Source organism: Sinocyclocheilus grahami, unplaced genomic scaffold (assembly GCF_001515645.1).
Source record: "Sinocyclocheilus grahami isolate Dianchi unplaced genomic scaffold, SAMN03320097.WGS_v1.1 scaffold454.1, whole genome shotgun sequence".
NCBI classification, from domain to species: Eukaryota; Metazoa; Chordata; class Actinopteri; order Cypriniformes; family Cyprinidae; genus Sinocyclocheilus; species Sinocyclocheilus grahami.
Window position 1 is genome coordinate 794,358 of NW_015505633.1, and position 20,715 is coordinate 815,072.

At 36.8% G+C, this 20,715-nt stretch overlaps 1 protein-coding gene across 1 annotated transcript; it reads right to left on the reverse strand.

Moving 5' to 3' along the window:
- Nucleotides 1–1,438: 1,438 nt before the first annotated feature.
- qsox2 (quiescin Q6 sulfhydryl oxidase 2) lies at nucleotides 1,439–19,878 on the reverse strand. The gene is made up of 12 exons (XM_016234577.1): nucleotides 19,494–19,878; nucleotides 12,395–12,495; nucleotides 10,570–10,618; nucleotides 10,340–10,445; nucleotides 10,063–10,153; nucleotides 6,989–7,134; nucleotides 6,750–6,893; nucleotides 5,972–6,101; nucleotides 5,726–5,848; nucleotides 5,133–5,283; nucleotides 4,709–4,897; nucleotides 1,439–3,399 (listed from the first exon to the last, which is right to left on the reverse strand). The coding sequence occupies exons 1-12, from the start codon at nucleotides 19,750–19,752 to the stop codon at nucleotides 2,894–2,896; spliced, it is 1,995 nt and encodes a 664-aa protein (XP_016090063.1). The 5' UTR covers nucleotides 19,753–19,878; the 3' UTR covers nucleotides 1,439–2,893.
- Nucleotides 19,879–20,715: the final 837 nt, after the last annotated feature.

A 20,715-nucleotide genomic window follows, 5' to 3' on the forward strand; every position in this document is an offset into this window, starting at 1 on the left:
CATTTAAGGACACAGAGAGAGAGAGCGAGAGAGAGAGATCGAGTGAGAGAGACAGAGAAAGAGAGAGAGACTGATGCGGATAACTGCCCTGCAGAGAGTAAACGTGTTCATGTGCGATGGAGACAAAAGACAGGCAAGACAGAAAGAGAGAGAGAGAGAGCAATGGCTCACTTTTATTTGAGCGTCAACACACGAAGAAAAGACAAGAACAGGAGCGTGCACCCCGCATGCACCAACCCGAACGCGTGTAGACACATAATCCATCAGAAGCAGTCTCTGCCATGATCGGCTGCATGCTCAGGATTATTTACATTAAGGGCAGACAAATGGTGTGTGCCAGAGCAGCTCTGCATTGCAGTCCCTGTCACAGGCTGGCATGCTCAGTACAGAGTCTGCATACCCAATCAGATGTGCCAACACGGCATCAGACAGATACTCAAATGATAAGAGAAAGAAAAGAGAGAGACTCAGCCTCAAAGCTGCCCTGAATATCAGATCAGTACATCAAACCGAGAAGCATTTTAAGGCGGCACGTATTAGACGGATGGCTGAAAGACTGTAGTGTGCAAGTAAGAGTTGAGTACAGAGCAGTGGGGCAGTAAAGCAGCGTCTCTCAGCAAAGTGGGGAAGAAGGCGCTATGCTTCTATCTCTGACTCGCTGCCTTTTAATGCTGAGACGCTGACGGGCTATGGCGTGAGTCAGCGCTATTAGAGATGAACTGCCATGTTCCAGTCTTCTGCCTAATATCAACAGCAAAAAAATTATAATAAATCAATAAGGCACAGCAGACACACACCCTGCGAATGCTGCAAAACTTGATTCCAGCTGTCTGTCTGGTCTCTTTAAAAGCTGTGAAACTGTGTCAGGCCGGAGGAAAAAAGCAAAACTTGACACATTAAGCTGTCTCTTGAAGAAAGTTCCCTTAAACTTTGTTTCCAGTGCGATATGCACACCATCATTGAGGAAAATGTCCTCTGCCGGTGTGAAGAGATGAACATAGTAAGTTATTTTACATTCGGAAACACAAGTGCCTGTGCAGACATCTGTAAAGTTGACAGCTGGAGCTCTAGTAATAGACAGTGTTAGTATGGTCACATGTATGATGTCCCTGGGGAGAACAGACTGCAGTCTGAGCTGGTGGGGAAAGGGATACTCCATACTGCCTACTAGAGGGCAGACACAGACTTACAGCAATAGAAAACTTAAATGACCTCCCGTTGTGCTTAGACTTGAAGTTGCAGTTACACCTTGTTCTCAGCATGGTACATCCGCCTGTTCTCCTCATAAATGATCGTTTAAGAACCACTCTTCAGAAAACCAATCTCAAAATGAAACATTTACATTATACCACAAGTAACAGTATATTATAGTGGTGCTATATAAAACTCAAATGCGTGTATGTATCTGTATTGTTGGTAGATACGAACTAGAAAATGATGGGAAATACATATTTTTATTTGAAAGATAATTTACAGTGTTCTTCATACAAAATACAACAACTCCCCTGAAAGGACAAACTACATATATACAGAACAACCACACCCAAAAATAGTCTTTAGATAAAAATATAATTCTTAAAGCACTGGAAACATTAATAATTAAACGCAATGCAATTTACAGCCGTTCATTTGGAGCAGCTTAGAAGGCCACCATTATGGGCACATACTGTCACAACACAGAAGCCGTATTTTATTAAGAATGCTTTATAAATATTTAGCCTCAGGTCCACATTAACACTGCTCCATTAGATAGTGAAATAAATAATCACAAGCTGAACACATTACAAATCATTCCACAAACCAAATGCTGATAATGATATTTAAAGTTTTACGATATCAACACATTTGAATTCTAAACTTTGAATCAAAATACTGCTGTAGTAATATAGATGTTAAACAATAAACGGTCTGTGATCAGGAATCCTTGGAGTACACTGTAATAATGGTTTCCCTTAAGGTTCAACATATATGGTGTCTTCTATGAGCTCTACAACAGAATGCATTTGTTTTTTACAGTGACATGGACAAAAAAAAAAAGTTAAAAGTATAAAATAATTATTGAAATATGTTCCAGTTCAAAAGAGTCTCTGTAATCTACAGAAAAAAAGAGATTATCAATAAAGGTTTACTCACTAAATGTGCTCCGTATAACTGAGTACCAAAAAGTCTGAACATTTCACACATTTTTATTTTTTGGAAGAGATTATTGTAGTCATTATAAATCCCTTACTGCTGAGGTGCATCAATAAAACCAATTATGAAGCATTTTGACAAGATTTAAAAGGTAAAAATAATAAAAAAGACAGAAATTAAGCTTAAAATTAACTGTAGCGCTTTTTGTGACTTCACATGCAGGCAAAACCGAGAGTTTTTCCACATCTGGTCATTGACAGGCAGTGTTTTGTGTCACTGGCTTCACTTGACCTTAAGTGACAGAATAAATCATATTCCCAAGTGTTTTTTGGACCATCAAACAGAAATATGGGGACAGAGTGACTTTCATAGAGAGCGATATATACCCTGTGAGAAACTTAGAGTATATTATTTCAATAAAAATCTCTATAAATAATGTAGAATATTCATAAAAATATACTCTGACTTAGGTTGTTACTTTTACTATAGTAAAATAGCTTCTCCTGTTAAATCATCCTCTCTGTTTGTTTAGGGTTGAGAAATCCTCACTAACAGGTGCTTGTTCACACAGCTAGGCCTGATACACGAGTTAAACTTTCATCAGTCATTAGACAAGTTCTTCATTACAAAACAGTTCACAAAAACAAGATCAAAACAAATAAAAGTAATTAAATAAATTAAAAGTCTCCTTCAACACCTGGCAGGGGTTTCATATATTACATTCACCTTATCCACAGTTTTCCATCGCAGTATTCCGCTGCTATACGTAAGGCCGGTAGTTTCTGGGTTTCCATCTCTTTGAGCGAAAGCGGAAGAAGAAAAACATGAACATGAGGAAGACGCAGGAGAAAGCATAGAGGAACACACAGAGACTCATGTCCACTCTGGAGAATCCCAGGCCCAGGATCGTCATCCCTGGCCTGGCTTCTATCTGGATGCCGGTGTGCTTCTGTCCTGCACCATTGGTGTCACTCCTCTTCTGATGTTTAGGAGCGCTGTCAGGAGATGGCTTTAGGTTCTGGTTGAGGTGAAGGTTGCTGTTAGGTTTGCTTATGGCTTTGGGTTTGTCGGGAGCAGGAGGGCCTGGTTGGCTGTTGCTGGAGTATTTTGGGGAGATGTTTGAGGCACCATAGTGTTGTCTAAGGAAAGCGAGTACCATCTGTTCGTTCCAGACATGAAGGCCTTCTTGCTCCTCATGGCATGTGGGACAGAGATCAGGAGTTGGCCATTGAGTCTTAGGAAACATGGGGTCCTGGCTCATTGAACCTGCATAACGAGTGCAATCAGCTATGAGGGTAACGTCTGTTAGCATGTTTATGAGAACTTTACATTTTACAGTTTGGACATGAAAATATCATTGTAGTTCTTGAATTTCTTCTGGCACATTAATAAAGTCATTCGTTCGTTCTTTGTTTCTTTCCTCCTTCCGGTCCCTTTTCCTTCCTTCCTTCCTTTTCTTTTGTTCTTTTCCTTCCTTCCCCTTTGTTCCTTCCTACCCCTTTTGCCTTTAATGAATGGCACCTTAATGAAGTCTTTCTTTCGTTCGTTCGTTCTTTCTTTCTTTTCTCTTTCCCCTTTGTTCCTTCCAACCCCTTTTGCCTTTTCCTGCCATTCTTGCTTTCTCCCTTCATGTGTTTTTTCCTTCCAGTCCTAATTGCATACTTCCTTTCCTTCCTACATCCCAATATTGTTTTTTATTTTTTCTTCTCCATCCTACTTTGTTACAATTTTTCCTTCTTTCCATCACCTTTGCATTCTATCCGTCATGTCTGCCCTCCTTTCTTGCTTCATATCCTTCTTACTTTCTCCCTTCAAATCCGCCCCATCCTTTCTTCCAGTTCTTTTTCCTTCCAGTTCTAATTTCATTCTTTCTTCCATTACTTTTTCTTTCTTTATCTTCCTTCCTGTCCTGTCTGTTTGATTCCTTTCTTACCACCTGTCTGTTCCCCCATAATTCCTTCTTGTCTCCTTTCTTTAATCCTCACAGTTTTCCCTTTCTTCCTACACTACAGTCAAAACGTTTGCGGTTGGTAAGATTTCTCTATTGTTTTTGAAACAAGTCTCTTATGCTCATAAAGGCTGCATTTAATTGATCAAAAATACAGTAAAACTAAGAATATTTTGAAATATTATTACTACTTAAAATAACAGTATTTGACATAATAATTTATTCCTTTAATGGCAAAGCTGAATTTATCAGTAGTCATTACTCTAGTCTTTAGCATCACATGATCCAGCAGAAAACATTCTAATATGCCGATTTGCTCTAAAAACATTTCTTATTGTTTTTAACGTTGAAAACGATTGCACCGTTTAATATTTTTGTGGAAACTGTGAAACATTTTTTTCAGGAACATTTTTTCTTTAATGAATAGAAAGTTTAAAAGAACAGTTACAGAACTAATGACAAGCTTTTGTAACATTCTAAATGTATTTAATGTTAATGATCAATTTAATGCATCTTTGCTGAAGAAAAAAAAAAAAAGACTTACTGACCCCAAACCTTGCTAATGTACATATTTTGTCACTCACTTATACCTTAATGTACATTTGTGCAATACTTTTTTTGTCTTACCTGTCAGTCTTGCATTAACCTGGTTGTGTTTTCTCCATAGCCACAGAATTGCATCATCAACAGACTTGACCTGGTTCAGAGACTCCTGAGCCATTTCCTCAAAATGCTTCCCACACTCCTGGCAACCAAAGAAGGTCCCAATGTAGCGACGCATGGTTTGAAGCACTGCCAAGGGATCATCCTCAAACCCTGAGAGGAAGAAGGTGGGTTTAAATTAACTGTAGCAATGAAGAACAGAAACTAATAGAAAACATCTACCAAATGAATGCTCTACTTGCTACAGACCAAACAGCAACATATTAAATTATTATATTACAGAATTATTTATACTGAACATTTAGTCTCAATTTGCTAATCTGCAATAACGATAACAACGGATGAGATCATCTCAAACATGTTTCAGAAGGGATTTCCCTGCTCATACCAGTGTTGGCTAGAGCATCGGGTCGGTTGGCAGCTTGCACAGTCAGAACGTGAAAGAGAGTCCAGAGGGAGCAGGGATATCCTCTTAGTGCCACACTACTACCCTGGCATCCAACCCACTGCACTTGCTCACTCAGGTACAGCCCTGAGATCTGAGAATAATACAAACAGAGCACCAACATACTGATTTATGCTCCTGTCACATACACAAAATAACAACTAAAAGCTTACTTTATGAGATGTACAGTGGGTACGGAAAGTATTCAGAACTTGTTGGGTCTTTCCCAAAAAGACTCATGGCTGTATTCGATCAAAAGGGTGCTTCTACTAAATACTGAGCAAAGGGTCTGAATACTTAGGACCATGTGATATTTCAGTTTTTCTTTTTTTAATAAATCTGCAAAAATGTCAACAATTCTGTGTTTTTCTGTCAATATGGGGTGCTGTGTGTACATTAATGAGGAAAAAAAATTAACTTAAATGATTTTAGCAAATGGCTGCAATATAACAAAGAGTGAAAAATTTAAGGGGGTCTGAATACTTTCCGTACCCATTGTATTATGCAATAAGTTGTTTAGTGGGTGACAGTCTTACCCTCATCTTGTTGTTAACTAAGTCCAGGATAGCATCGTAGGGGATTTTCTCCAAAGGTAAACTGACTAGCCATTCTAGCAATGTCTCGAGAAGTTTCACTACTGATTGATGACCTGGAAATAGCTACAATCAAATGGGCCAAGTAAGATATAAACCTGTAAATTTCAACGCTCCAATGAAAACAATTCTAGTGCGAGAAGACAGCTCAAGTGCAAAGAAAAAGTTGTGTTTGGGTTACAACGCTACCTTGGCGACAACTGTTACAAAGTCCTTGAAAGTTTTTAGTTCTTCTCCTTCTAAGGTCTTGTGGGTGGCCAGTTCAACCCTCATTAGATAATGCAAGCCAGATTCCAGATCTGCCATGTATACCTTAGACCTGAAGAAACATTGATATTGGTTACCTCATCTTAAAGTAAAATTAACAGCAAGCAAAAAAAAAACCTATGGGGTGTTCATCTTCTAAACTGTTAAACTGCAGACATTTGGACTATGTCACTTTTTACAGGAAATTTACACTACTGTTCAAAAGCCTGGGGTTGGTAAGATATTTATTTAATTATTATTTTTTTTTTTACATTTTATTTGAATAAGTCTCTTGTTCTCACCGTGTCTGCATTAATAAAAAATAAATAGTAACACTGTGAAGTACTATTACAATTTCATGATTTAAAATAACTGTAATAACCTATTTTAATATATATTAAAATGTAATTTATTCCTGTGATAGCAAAGCTGAATTTTCAGCAGTCATTACTCCAGTCTTCAGTGTCACATGATCCTTCAGAAATCATTCTAATATGCTGATTTGCTACTCAAGAAATGTTTCTTAATAACAGTTGCCGCTTAATATTTTTGTGGAAACCATGATAATTTTTTTTAGGATTTTTTTTATGAAGTTAAAATCAACTGCATTTATTTGAAATAGAAATCCTTTGTAATTTTTTTACTGTCACTTTTGATCAATTTAATCTGTCTTGCTGACAAACTTTTGAACAGTAGTGTAAAAAATATCAATCAAACTCACTTTTCAAACTCTTTCCACTCCACCTGGGTTCCCTGTCCATTATTCCCAGGCTGAGGATGCTGCAGGGACGAGGTGGACTGTTTCCTGTGTACTCCAGGGAGGAGTTTTAGGAAGGAAGAGAAGAAAAAGCGTAGCCTCTTCTGACTGTTAACACAAACAAAAATGCATCAAATGCACATAAACAAGACCTCTTTTTGATAGTCAGACTAAAATGAATTCAGCAGAGACCGTTAACTTACACATTCATGACAGTGTGCGTGCTGTTGGGATAGAAGAGGTACGCTGAGGGAACTGAACTTATCCCTAGTTTCTCCATTAGAAGCTTGTCTGAGCTCAGAGCTCTCTTCACTGCCAAACCCTCATATGGCATTAGGTCTAAAATTACCTAGTTAAAAAGAGCACAAAACATTAAATTAGAGCATTACAATTCTAGTTACATCACTGATTATGCCTAAAGGGATCATTTAGATCATCTTCTCACCCACTCATCATTTGAAACCTATGTTATTTTCCTTTTTCCATGGAACACAAAATGAGTTTGGTTATTGGACTGTCTAAGGCAACATTTAAAGGGGTCCTATTATGCTCTTTTACAAAGTCTTGATTTTGTTTTGGGGGTGTACTAGAACATGCTCTCATGCTTGGTGGTTCCAAAAAAACGCATTATTTTTCACATAATTTACATTATTAAAATAACTTTCTCCCCAGCCTGGCATAAACGGCTCGATTAGTTCCGGCTTTGATGAAGGTCCGCCTTCCGAAAAACAAAATGTGTTGTGATTGGTTAACTGTCCCAGTGCGTTGTGATTGGCGAACAGCTTAGACAGTGTTTCAGTACTGCCACGCCCCTTGCTCCGTCTTTCAACAAAAGGCACTGTACTCCCTCGTGTTGTGGAAGCTGTCCTCAGTAAAATGCGCAGCACACAATAGCAAATTGGGGTTATAATGCTCAGGAACAGAGTTAAAAAATAAACTGCAACCACTGTTTCCTGACATCATCCGCTTTTGGAAGCCCAGACAAAGACGTTTGGGCACGGAGGTGAAAAAAAACAGCATTTCAGGCGGTTGCGCACCAGACGAGAAGCATAGCGTCGCGTCTTTAAAATTCAAATACATTATTTTGTATGAGTGTAGGCACACCGGCGGCGCCGTTTGGCGTCTGTTCGCGGCGCCCAGTTATAGACGTATCAACATATTATTATAGGTGTCCTCATATAAATGAGAGCCTCTGGTTAATGTATGCACGCTCCGCCTTGCAAGAAGCCGATTGCAAGATAGCGTCAGGGGACAGAATTATGCCACAGAGCAAAAACCCAATGCAAGACAGACTAGGGTTTCCCTCAAAGACATCCAGGAAGCCCGCGTCAGCGACGGAATCACCTCAGCTTTCCAGCTGTCAACCAGCAAAACGCAAGTACAAACAAGATCTTCGATCTGCTGAACTAGTGAATTTAGATTCTCTGCTTTGTGAATTCTTAAGGTGAATTTACATCACTCGTGAAAACGAGGTAGAACTATGAAACTCAGAACTCCGTTAACAGAATTTCCTTCCTCTGAAACTGTATGTCTGTGTGTATGTGTGTTTTAGCTTAGTTGATGTAATCTAGAATAGCCAATAAAATTTCATGTTTCATTTATAAATAATCGATTGTCTGGTGTCATATAATTTCAAGGTTAAAACTATTGCCAAAAAGATCCCTTGCTTGCTACCTAGCTCGTTGACCAACAATTTGACGCTACAGCACAGCAGCTCTTCTTCTTGGTTTTCTCTGACGCACTAACTCTGCAGCAGCACTTCTTCTTCGTCGTCTCGTCTGATGCGCTCACTCAACCAAGCACTAACCACGACCTCGCCCCTCCTCACCCCCGAACCATTCGAATTTCTGTAGGCGGGAATTCTTTGTAATGATATTCTAATGAGCCGCTTTGTGATATCACAAAGCCCGGAAACCAAACGCTGTAGTCCAAACAAGTTGTTCGTTGTAGTTCTTGAAAAGGGATTTAAAAAAAATGAAATATCTCCCTTTGGAGTGGACTTTGACATTTGTAACTTTCTAGATCTTTTTTATGCCCAAACATACACACTGACTAAAATTAAAAAAGTGAAAAAGCATAATAGGACCCCTTTAAAGACTATCCAATCTAAAACAAAACAAAAAAAATCTTAATTTTTATTGTTTTTAGCATTTTATTTATGGTTTTGTTAATATAACAAAGATTTTGTGAGAGCCACTGGTTTATTCAGCAAAAGTAGGCTACAACCATCAAGCGCCATAAAAGTGTTATGTAGATTTTCTAAAACAATACAATAGCTTTATGTATAGTACAGATCTACGTTTCTGTGATTTTTTACTGAAAACCTTGCTTTCCGCTAGTTCCGATCTGGTCCAGTCATGTTACACAGGAGAACTTTCTTTGCAGACATTTATGTTTATTTGTGTTTCCTGGTAATTTGCTTGTAGCATCCGCTACACAAGACTTTGGATCTGTAGTGTATCATGAATACGCCACGTTTGAATATAAAGAACATATTTGCAGGGCGAAAGCTAAATTAACTTTATACTTTACTTAAAATTTCAATCTGTTCCTCAAAAAAAGCTATTGTACAGCTTTACAGGAATTATAGTGTGTATACTTTTATAATATAATATTTGTATTATATTTTTGGAGGTTTACAGTGTCTATCTACATTTATGTTATGGTAAAGAGCAGCCTGGACATTGAGCAAAAATTCTCCTTATTTGTGTTTTTGACTTCTTTTGTGTTCAATGGAAGAAAGCCATGCTAATTTGAAATAGTGGTGCACAGATCATGGAAATTGAAACCAATCGCCATATTTATTTTTCAAAAAGTCTCTTGCCATTAATACATTTTTTTTTTTATCTGCATTTGCATTTTTTCCCCTCCTAGCTGCACAGCGATTCAGCAGAATTACTATAGTTACCCTTGAATGGACACATTATAGTTAATTTAATATCAATAAAAGAAAATGGCATACATATCTGAATTTAGGTATGTCTCATCTAAATTGAATGCTTACAACAACAAATTGCCCACCAGTGCTGCAATGCCACGCTTACAGCCCTGAGAAAAAAAACTCTGTTATTCAGCAGAGCTTTAGTGTAAGTGTGAATTTGTGCCTGCTTTAATTATATATATAAATGAACTGAAAATTGATCGGCTGATAAAAATAACATTGACCAGTAACAATCAGATCAATTTGGAAAGACATATGGGTGAGTAATTATGACATCTGATCTTATAATGCTTTATGTCCTACAAAACCAGATTAATTGTCAACCACTTTTCATACCTCTCTTCCAATATAAGAGTCTTCATCCTCAAATATAACTGCAGTATAGAACTCCGTTTTCTTCCCCATTAAGGAAAGAATCCCCTCAGACCTGTAACAGATGACAAACTCAGTGTCTCTAAATAGAAAACTCCATTTATGTCTAGAAATGAAGCCCTAAACAAACATTCCTAATTTCCCTCTGAAAGCTGGAGACAGAAAAAGTTAAATATTAAAAATGGCTGAAATTGAACGTGTATGTGAAGATGATGGGTAGTAATATTGTAGATTTGGGCACCTGGCAGGGTCAAGGGGAGGGCAGCCCACAGGCCAGTCATGTTTTGTGTGGTTTTGTAGGAAGTTCACCATCAACTGCCTCACTGTCTGAAGCTCTCTGTCAGCCCCTATCAATGCACAAATAAAACAAAATCAGAAATTCAAGTTAGTTCCACAATAATTACAATCACTGCAACAATAATAATTGACAAATGCTTCAATTCTAATCAGAGTTAAAATGATTAAACCTACCACGATATGTCTTCCCATAATCATTTGTGGTGTCATGTGCCTTAAAATACTAAAGAAAAAAGAAGAAGAAATCATTCCCAAATGAAATCTCTAAAACAATAAAACAACGTGTCCTATATACATCAATTTTTAGTGTCTTAATCAGACATGTATCTGGCAACAAGAAATTTGATAAGGGTGTAATACATTTGTCTATTGTATAATTACGCTGGTTTCAGGTTTACATGACCTCGATAATACAAAGATAAGACAAAAACAGCTAGAAAGGAGCACAGCAAAATAGAGCAGAAGGCAGGGGTTTCATTTTTTAAAAGTTAATTTGCCACAGTATAAGCCAGGGGTGCCCAAACTCGGTCCTGGAGGGCCGGTGTCCTGCAGAGTTTAGCTCCAACCCTAATCAAACACACCTGAACCAGCTAATCAAGCTCTCACTAGGCATGCTAGAAACTTCCCGGCAGGTGTGTTGAGGCAAGTTGGAGCTAAACTCTGCAGGACACCGGCCCTCCAGGACCGAGTTTGGGCACCCCTGGTACAAGCATTTGATAAACAGCATAGGAAACATGATGCATTTAATGCATGAATTCAAAGATGCAACATTTCCAATTCCACAACTTTCCAGTTTCATAATGTGCAAACACAGTATAACAGGCTGTCAGCATGCTTGTTAAATTTAAAAAGCTTAATAAATAAAAATAAATAATCTAAGTCCAAATAATCCAATCAGCTTCTCTAATTGGCTAGTCTGTTAATAGACAACTAGATGACTAGGTGACTACTGTAAATCATCTTTAATATATATGAACATTTTTTTATGTACAGGATTGTAGAGCAGGAGTTTGGACCAATAAAAACTAGGGATGCACCGATATGGATAGTTATTAATGTTGTGCACTGCTGTTTGAGCTGCGTGCGCTGAGCTAAAGATGATCGCTGGTAAACTGAAGCACTCTTTTAACTTAACCAAACGCATTCTATGAGATAAATCATATATACATCAAATAAACAATATTACAACGTACAATTGCACAAAAGGCTGCGAACGAACAGCGCACGTCTGAAGTGTCTCTGAAGGAAATAATGCATTATTTATCGGCTTAAAGATATCGGCCAAATTTTCTTATCGGGCCGATACCGATAACAGAAAAAATGAGCATTTATCGGCCGATACCGATATGGTGGCTGATATATCGTGCATCTCTAATAAAAACGAAACAAAAACATGCTTGGAGTACATGTTCTGCATGATGTAGTCTATTAAAATACCATTAGAACGCCCCCATACTTAAAGATGCATGGGCCAAAAATGCCAATTATGAGTTCTTGTCTTATATTTTACATTATATGATACAAGCAATATCACACAAAAAAGAGTGCTGTTTTTGTCCATTACCAGTGCGACCGAAAATGCAATGTTGATTTTATATTGACATTTTAGACACAATATTATCATTATTTTCTGTTTTTGCTCTATTTGCTAACAAAAATGGTTCCAAACAAATCTACAGTTGAACTGTTGTGCATCTACAGTAACTGGAGATGTTACTGAATGTATCTGTATTTTTAAACACATCGAGTGAGTCAATTCATAAAGAATCTATTTTTTTTTCATTCCTGAATGAATCAGTTGTTTTAATGGACTGACTGAATTAATAACTCATTGACTCACTCATTAAGACTTGCCAAAACTTAATGCCAGTTTTAGTTTCATATTTAAAGTGTTATTTAAATTTTTTTAAAGGGCACCTAATAATTTTTCAGTTGTTATGATTTACTTTATAGGTTTAATCTGCTGAAAGAATACATAAGATCATTTGTACAAACATACCCTGAAGGTGGGGTAGAAGTGGATTCCAAACTCCTTACAGATGTCGAAATTCTTCTCATGAGCACAATCCACAACTCCTATCTGAATGGCCTGTGCCCAGTCTATGAGAGTAGAGACACATCACACTTTTCAAAAACACAAAACAATGCAAATCTAAAATTAAAGAGAAATTCTGTCATTAAGTACTCACCCTCACATTGTTCCAAACCCATGAGACTTTTATTTATCATTTAACGACAATTGAAAATATTTTTAATGAAACCTGGAAGATTTTTGTCCCACTATTGAAAGTCCATTCCACCAAAACGTCACTAAACTTCAATGCATATTAGTCGAGTCATTTAAACCAAAACTACTAAAGTCACAGAATTGCTTTAAATGATTTAATTCATATGTATTCAAATATAAACATGGATAAATGCCCCATTCATATGGATTAGGCTACTTTTACAATCTCTTTCTGAACTTGCTGAAGTCAAAGTTTTGACATAACTGACTTTTAATAGAGTGACATAAATTTCCCAGTCATTAAAAATATGTTCATCAGTGTTTCAAAGATGAACAAATGTCTAATGGGTTTGGAAAGACACGTGGGTGAGCAAATAATGACATAATTTTCATTTTTGGGTGAAATAACCCCAAATTAAATCAAGTGATGAAGTACCAAATTATGTCAATACTTGTTTTCTGTTTAATAATGCTCTTCTTAGACATCACAACAGCCCTAAAGTGAAGAGGTAGAAGAGCATTTGTAGAGACTTGTGCCCAGTAATATTTCTTGATTTGTGTTGTAAAACACAAGCTGACGTCCACACTGAATGTTTTATCCGTACTGGCACCTAGAACAGATGCCAGATAGCCTAAGTGGAGAGGTAAAAGGACCTCTGGCAGGAAGCCTAAAATCATTTGATGCATTACATGGTTTTGAGCTCTGACATCAGAAATGTAAATATTAAGTCTCCCGCATAAAACTTTGTGAGACGAAATATAGTCGTACTGCTTCAAATCAGGATTTCATACATTGTATACAGAGTTTCCACAGCCAGGTGGTTTGTTTTTAACGCAAACTCATAAACTGAACAGCTGTAAAATCTGTGTCAGAAAGATGAAGCAGATGGGGTGTGATGAAGGCAGCTGATATAAAAATGTTTGGATGAGAGAGAGGACAGACAGCTGGGGGCATTTTAGCCCTCTATTCTTCACCTGAGGGTGGGACTCTGTGGGTTTTGGGATGTGTGGGGGAATGCACAGCGGGGTTGTGTCCTCACAATAGGGCCATCTGACCCTCATTGTGAAGGTAACAGCTGGTAGGCGGCCACTCGCGAGCCACCCAGCCGACAGCTTGTGCCAACAAAGGCAGACTGAAAGCATTCAACAGAAGACTTGTCCTCGCAACGTTAGTCATTCAAAGGCCATAATCACCCCTTCCTTCCCAGTCCAATGAAGAGGAAAAGCAAGGCATGGCATTCCAAAACATATATACTGTACCCTGGGATACAATACTGGCACATGCATTTGTGAGCCAATCATATGCTGGTTAAATTACCAAAATAAAAAAAACACCACAAAAATACTTTAGCATAAGAACAGGGTAATCAATTTAGTACCATAGTGCCTGCTCATTGAAAAACTGGGATTATTTAAGCCTAGAAAAAATTATCTTTGAGGATTTGGGGGAAAAAAGAAGCTACGCCCAGAATTGAATTCTGTCACCATTTACTTACCCACATATCATTACAAACTTTCTTTCTGCTGTGAAACATACAGTAAAAGAATATATTTTGAGAAATGTCTTAGTGTTTTTTGGAAGTCAATGGTCACCAAAACTATTTGGCTACCAACATTCTTCTACATTCAAATATCGTCTTTTATGTTTCACAGAATAAAATGTTTGAAACAGGTTTAAAACAACATAACTGATGACACAATATTCATTTTTGGGTGAACTATCCATTTAAGATTACTATTTAAACTTGCTTTGAATATAATTTGTAACACCAAAAATGGTTGTTGAAATTAAAACTCATTACAGATGTCGGTCACCAGTGAGAGAGAACTCTGAAACTGTGACATTGATGGTTTAAAAACTGACCCTACCTAATTTCACAGCTCTACCACTTTTAGCATCTTCACAATAAGGTGTTAAATGCATTTGCCCTCATTTAGATTAAATGTTTCAGTCTACAGTGACCTTTTCATCGCCGCCACCCTTCACTGCACCCAACACAAGTGGCTTCTTCCGGAATACCATCAGTCCTTTAGCTCAGAGCATAGCAGGCACGTAGCACTGCTGTCTAAGCATTTTTATTAGCAATTAGGCCGGTCTTGTAGCTCTAAGACGGTCTAAAGAGAGAGTGACTGTTAATCCCATTATTTATTCAGAGGAGCTTTAGGAGCTACAGCTTGACCAGAGGTGGGCTTTCCCTATCCAACTAGAGCTGCATACAGAAAACACTCATCAAAACCAGCAAACAGAAAATGAAAGCAACAAGAGGAAATCTTTGAGTCTATCAGGTCTAAACCTCTAAAATCAAATTCATCAACACAATCAGCGCAGGAGAAGTTTGGTAGGATTACATAGGTCGAGTTTCTGTTTTCAGATCATGAAAAATAACAGATAAAATGCTATTTGTGTAACAGTGTTGACATTTTAAGCTTGATGAAATTTTCTCATGACATTAAAAATTGGGCAAACCAAAAACATTTGTTTTAAAAACAAATTAGTGTTACAGTATAGACATTTTGGTGGTGCTTCTTATATACACAACTTGGTCATGCCTGGATTTAAAAGGGTAGACATACTGCATCTCTTTCCCACCACAGGATATATTTAAAATAATTTGTTTAGTCATTCAGGTAAACAAATAAAAACAAACGTGGTCAAAACAAATCAGTAAGACAAATCAATTCAGTGAGCTGACCTTAGGAACTAGATAAATTTATGGACAAATCATTGAATGTTTCAGACCAGTTTTGTGAACCAGATCAACTGCTTCCTTAAAAAGACCTGACTCAAAAGAATGTCCAAACCATGAATGAATCAATCATTGCTACTTCTCTAAGAAACGTATGTCAAATAACAACTTAAATTCTGGCCTTTTTACAAACAAATCTATCATAGGAACACACTGTATTCCAAATCTTCTGATACCATACAATAGCTCTGCGTAACAAACAGACCAAAATTGAAGTAGTTATTATCTGAGAACATTGCTTTCCAGTGGGCTATTCGATGCACATTCACGAGAGTATCACGAAGCATGTGTGTGTTGCTGCTGATGCAGAAGCCACCGCTCTGACATAGAACCTGTATGCGCTGAGCCTTGTTTACAAGCAGAGGAATGCACAAGCATGCGTCCTGGTACTGTTGTGAATGCGCATTGAAGACTGACACGGAAGAGAAATTGTTGAATAAAATCATTATTTTTGTTTTCTTTGCACACAAGAAGTATTCTTGTAGCTTCATAAAATTAAGGCTGAACCACTGATGTCACATGGACTAGGGATGCACCGGATGTTTGGCAACCAAAATAATTTGGCCGAAAATAGCAATAAGTGAAAAAAAGAACGAATAAATAAAGAAAACGAATAAATTGTACTGAACAATGACGTTATGCGATCAAACAGAGGCGCACACTAATGCAGCAAACATGACAGAAGTGTGGAGGCATTTGTCCGAGAAAGACGCAAAAATCATTATATACGCACCGACAGTGAGAGACTGTTGCATTGCATGTCTTCGATGAGAAGAGGAAGGGTGGTTATTGCTGGTTACTGTATGATGATTTAAATCACGAAATGGCCTCGAACGATTAGTAAATATACTGCAGAACGTTATGTTTTCTAATACACGCATGAATTGCATGTATTCAAACAGCGCTGCACGAGGTTGCGGCGCCAGGGTTCAAAGTCCAACGCGCGAGGAAAATCTGCGCTGAAACTGCTGCTCAGTATCATTTTTATGCTTTTTTAAAATAAAATAAGAAAAGTAAGACAATAATGATAATAATAATTACAACAGCTCTATTAATACATTTATTATATCACTCACACATAGTGTTCAAACTGAGATCTGTAATATTTTCTAATGTTTTAGAAGAATTCTGTTCTGCTCAGCAAGGCTGTATTTATTTGTACAGTAAAAAATATATAACTGATTCAAGAAGGGGGTGTCAAAAATGGCCAAAAAAATATTTGACTAACTTATTAATTTTAAGTTAAATTGTGCTTTGTTTGTTATAGTGTCTGCTAGAATGTTAAAACATTTTCAGTGTTAAGTAAATATTTTTAAATTGTTGTTTTGTAATTGTTTTTTCTTTGAAAAGCTAGACAAAAGCACATTTTGGCTATTTAATTTATGCAATGGTGAAAAAATTGGTAAAATATATTAGGGGTGTAAATCGGATGGTTCGTCACGATACAATACGATAGCGATTCTCATACCCAGCGATACGATATTTGCTGATACTTCAAAAATTGTACTATACGATTTCGATACAGGAGAATATCGATCGATATAATTATATTATATACCTATTTTAAACAACCATCTACATTTTTATTAACTCACAAATGCAACCAAAACATATAACATTAACATTAATCTTAAATTTTCACATCCTGTTCCTCAATTGGGACATTCACAACAAAAAAAATAGGCCTACATTTTTTTTTAAATAATAAAGAAAAATAAATAATTGAAAAAAAAAAAATCAAGTCACACAAGATCAGTAATCTTAAAATATGACAACAGTCAAGACAGTCTTTCAGGTTTTTGTGCTAAAATATGCAATGTGTAAAATAATGTAAATCCTCATTAGGAAACAACACAAACGAGGCACTCCAGTTGTAGAAAAAAAATTCATTCATGTAGAAACAAAATACAAAAATAAAGCTGTTAAAACTTTATTTGATACTTTTTGGCTGCTACTATGGACTCCGTGCTAAAACCATTTCTACAGATAAGCAATGGCAGAAAATAAATACACACAATATAACAAAGACACAAATTAAATAAACAATGATTTTCAGGATTTTTAGGTAGATCTAAAATACATTTTCAGGTACAGAAATGTAATAATCAAATGTAAAATGACACTGCATAGTCTTCACTTTATAGATTAAATATAGATTAATCCTTATAAAAGTTGTTCAGTCAAAACAATTTTTCTTTGACAGAAGTTTTCTGTTAGTCTGCTTTCACTTTAAGAAAATCACGGATCCAATATACACGTGTTTTCTTTCTCAACTGTATACGTTAAGACATAGGCCTAACCGATTGTGTTTACTAGGATATTCACCAAGACGCACATGTTGATGTAATTTGGTCTGTATTTGTTCATCCATGCACAAAAAAGCCGAAGAGAGCTCAATTAGGTATTAGCACGCTGTCGATGTGGCTGTCTGTATACGTGCGTAATACGTGTGTAATTACGATGTAATTCCATCAACTATCCCGAGCGTCTTTTACCCTTGCCCTTCAGGCAGTCTTTTCATCCCAACACGTGAGTTTGAATGAGAATGCACTATCAATGGATTGTTTGTGACACCCCTAAAATATATGGGGAAAAACTATTCGGTATTCAGCCTTCGGCCCAGTGTTTCGTTTTGTTCGGCTTCGGCCAATAATTTTTATTTCGGTGTATCCCTAACACGGACTATTTTAACAATGTCCTTACTAACTTTTTGGGCCTTGAACGTGTCAGCTGCATTGCTGTCAGAAAGATCTTGAATTTCATCAAAAATATCTTAATTTGTGTTTCGAAGATGAATGAAGGTCTTACGGGTTTGGTATGGCATGAGGGTGAGGAATTAATGACAGAATTTTCATTTTTGCGTAAAACTATCCCTTTAACCCTAAGAACTGGAACAAACTGATTCATGAACAGATCATTCAGACCAGTTTTGTGAACCAGATCAACTGATTCACTGAAAAGATCTGATTAAAAATGTAAAATGATTCATTCACATTTGTGTTAAATAACGACTTATATTGTGGCCTTTTATCACACAAATCTTTGACATGAATATAGTGCACAAGTCACATGAATGACTAATGCATTTATGGTGCTGTTGAGTTATGTTTGGAGATTGACAGCTCAATTATATTAAAAAGTATGGCCAGAATAATACTCAACAGAACAAAGTCATACACGTTTGGACCAACATGAGATTTGTGTGACAAAAGGCCAGAATTTAAGTCATTATTTGACAAGTTCATGAGAGCAGGCGCGATGTCCAAACTGAATGATTCATTCTTTTGAGTCAGATCTTTTCAGTGAATCAGTTGAGCTGGTTCAAAAAACTGGTCTGAATGATCTGTTCATGAATCGGTTTGTAAGTAATGACACAATTTTGGAGTAATCAGTTACTCAGTTTGGAGTAATCTATACCTCTACGTGATATATATATATATATATATATATATATATATATATATTAAAAGACAACTAAAAATAAATATACTGTACACTACCTTGAGACATTTATCTGACAGTGTGTGTGTTGTGGGTGAACATAAAGGCCTGGAGCGCAATGATAAATACAGAAAACAGTCAGCAACAACCGTGGATTTACAAACAGGTGTATCAACAAACCAGGGATTATCAACTTCCCATGCATGTCCTCCTGTGTACTTAAATCCAAATGCACAAAAACACTGTAAGCCTCATTAGGCAAAACCCATGTGATAATGCACAAGGAAATACATTTACACCATTTAAAATGAAAACGAAAATCAGTTATTGTACAACAAGCCAAAAAGAAAAAGCACTAACAAGCACTTATAAATCAAGGCAATGCCACGATTTACTTTAACTATGGCAATACCGTGATAGTACCATATGTATTCGTGGAGATATGGATATGTTAATCACTCAGTGCCATGGAATACATCAGAGTATTAGTACTTTGATACCATGGTATTACCATCACTTTGCCATTACAGTAAGAATGACCATGCCTAAAGAAACTCTTTCCATATTATTATTTTGAAAAACGTGTGTGCCTGAAGAGAATGCCTTAAAACGTTTAAGGAAATGTTATTGTCTTTCCCCAAGGGAGTGAATAAACAGGAAGATGATCATACAGATGCACCTACCCTTCACGTCTCCGGCCAGCGCTTTCCATGTCGGCGAGTACTGGATACAGTGTCCGCACCACGACGAGTAGAACTGAAGCAGCCAGGCGCTGGAGGAGTTCAACACGGTCTGCTTTAGGCTGTCGCTGCTCAGTATAACCACTGGATCCTGCTCAGTGTATAACCGAGCTGACTGAGCCAGTCCGAACAGCAGCCCCAACAGAACAACGAGCTTAACGCAAACCGCCACGGCCATGGGAGGTGATGGAAGAAACGCCATACAATTCGAAGCCACTCACTTAAAATGAATTCTCTACATTCAGACTGATTCTGCTCGCTCCTATGGATGACTACATTTAGTAGGGACGCGAGTCATCTAGAGCATCATCACTGCGCTAAGAGGACGCAGACGCCTATCTTGCACATCCTATCTGCGTATGAGCGACGCATATCATGTATGTGGCGCGTTTACGTAATAACAATTCTTCGGTGTATGGTACTCTAATATAATCAAAATTGTTTGAAAAAAACACACACCACAAATGTTGCTAAGAATGAAATATATTTCATCTTGATTGTAGTGTAGTTTAATGTACAGAAACACATAATTGATTTTTAAAAAATCATTAAAATAACGCTTGATATGATGAATGACTAAAGACAAAGATTAAATCTCACAAAAAAAGTTGATGTAAGGTCACCTCAGAATCAAAAGAAATATACTGCATACAGAAAATGAATTCATTTATTTACGTTGGTGTGTTTGTATTTTGATGTGTTTGTTCACATTGTATAACCATAAGCACATTTTGTCCTGAAATTCTCATTAATGTAATATATCACTACATGTCGTTTTGAGTTTTTTTTTTTGTAATTCCCATTATTCTCCATGATGATTTGCATTATATTCTCATTACCGTAATAAAGTAGCCTATTACTTTTAATTCATCCAGTAAACAAATGACTGTGATACATTACTTTTGATTTAAATCAGCAGATATTAAAAGCAATACAAACAATACTAATATGACATATAAATACTTTAAAATGTAAATAATATCATTTTTTTTTAAAGAATAATATCAAGATTTTCAATAATGAGAATAATATATTTGCTTTACAGTAATTGCAAAAGTGGAAATTATGTGAAAATGTGTTGTCATGAACATTTCACAATGCAAGAAAACTGCTCTAAATGGTCCTAAAAACAGTTTTATGGGTTTACGTTCCTCAAGCAAAACAT

What these genes read in the sequence shown, in the direction of transcription:
- qsox2 (XM_016234577.1), bottom strand. Translation starts at nt 19,752, where the DNA reads ATGGCGTTTCTTCCATCACCTCCCATGGCCGTGGCGGTTTGCGTTAAG. An exon ending in GCTGGCCGGAGACGTGAAGG is followed by an intron (nt 12,496 to 19,493) that starts GTAGGTGCATCT and finishes CTACTCTCATAG; the next exon opens with ACTGGGCACAGGCCATTCAG. An exon ending in GAGTGGAAAGAGTTTGAAAA is followed by an intron (nt 6,102 to 6,749) that starts GTGAGTTTGATT and finishes ATGTTTCTTCAG; the next exon opens with GTCTAAGGTATACATGGCAG.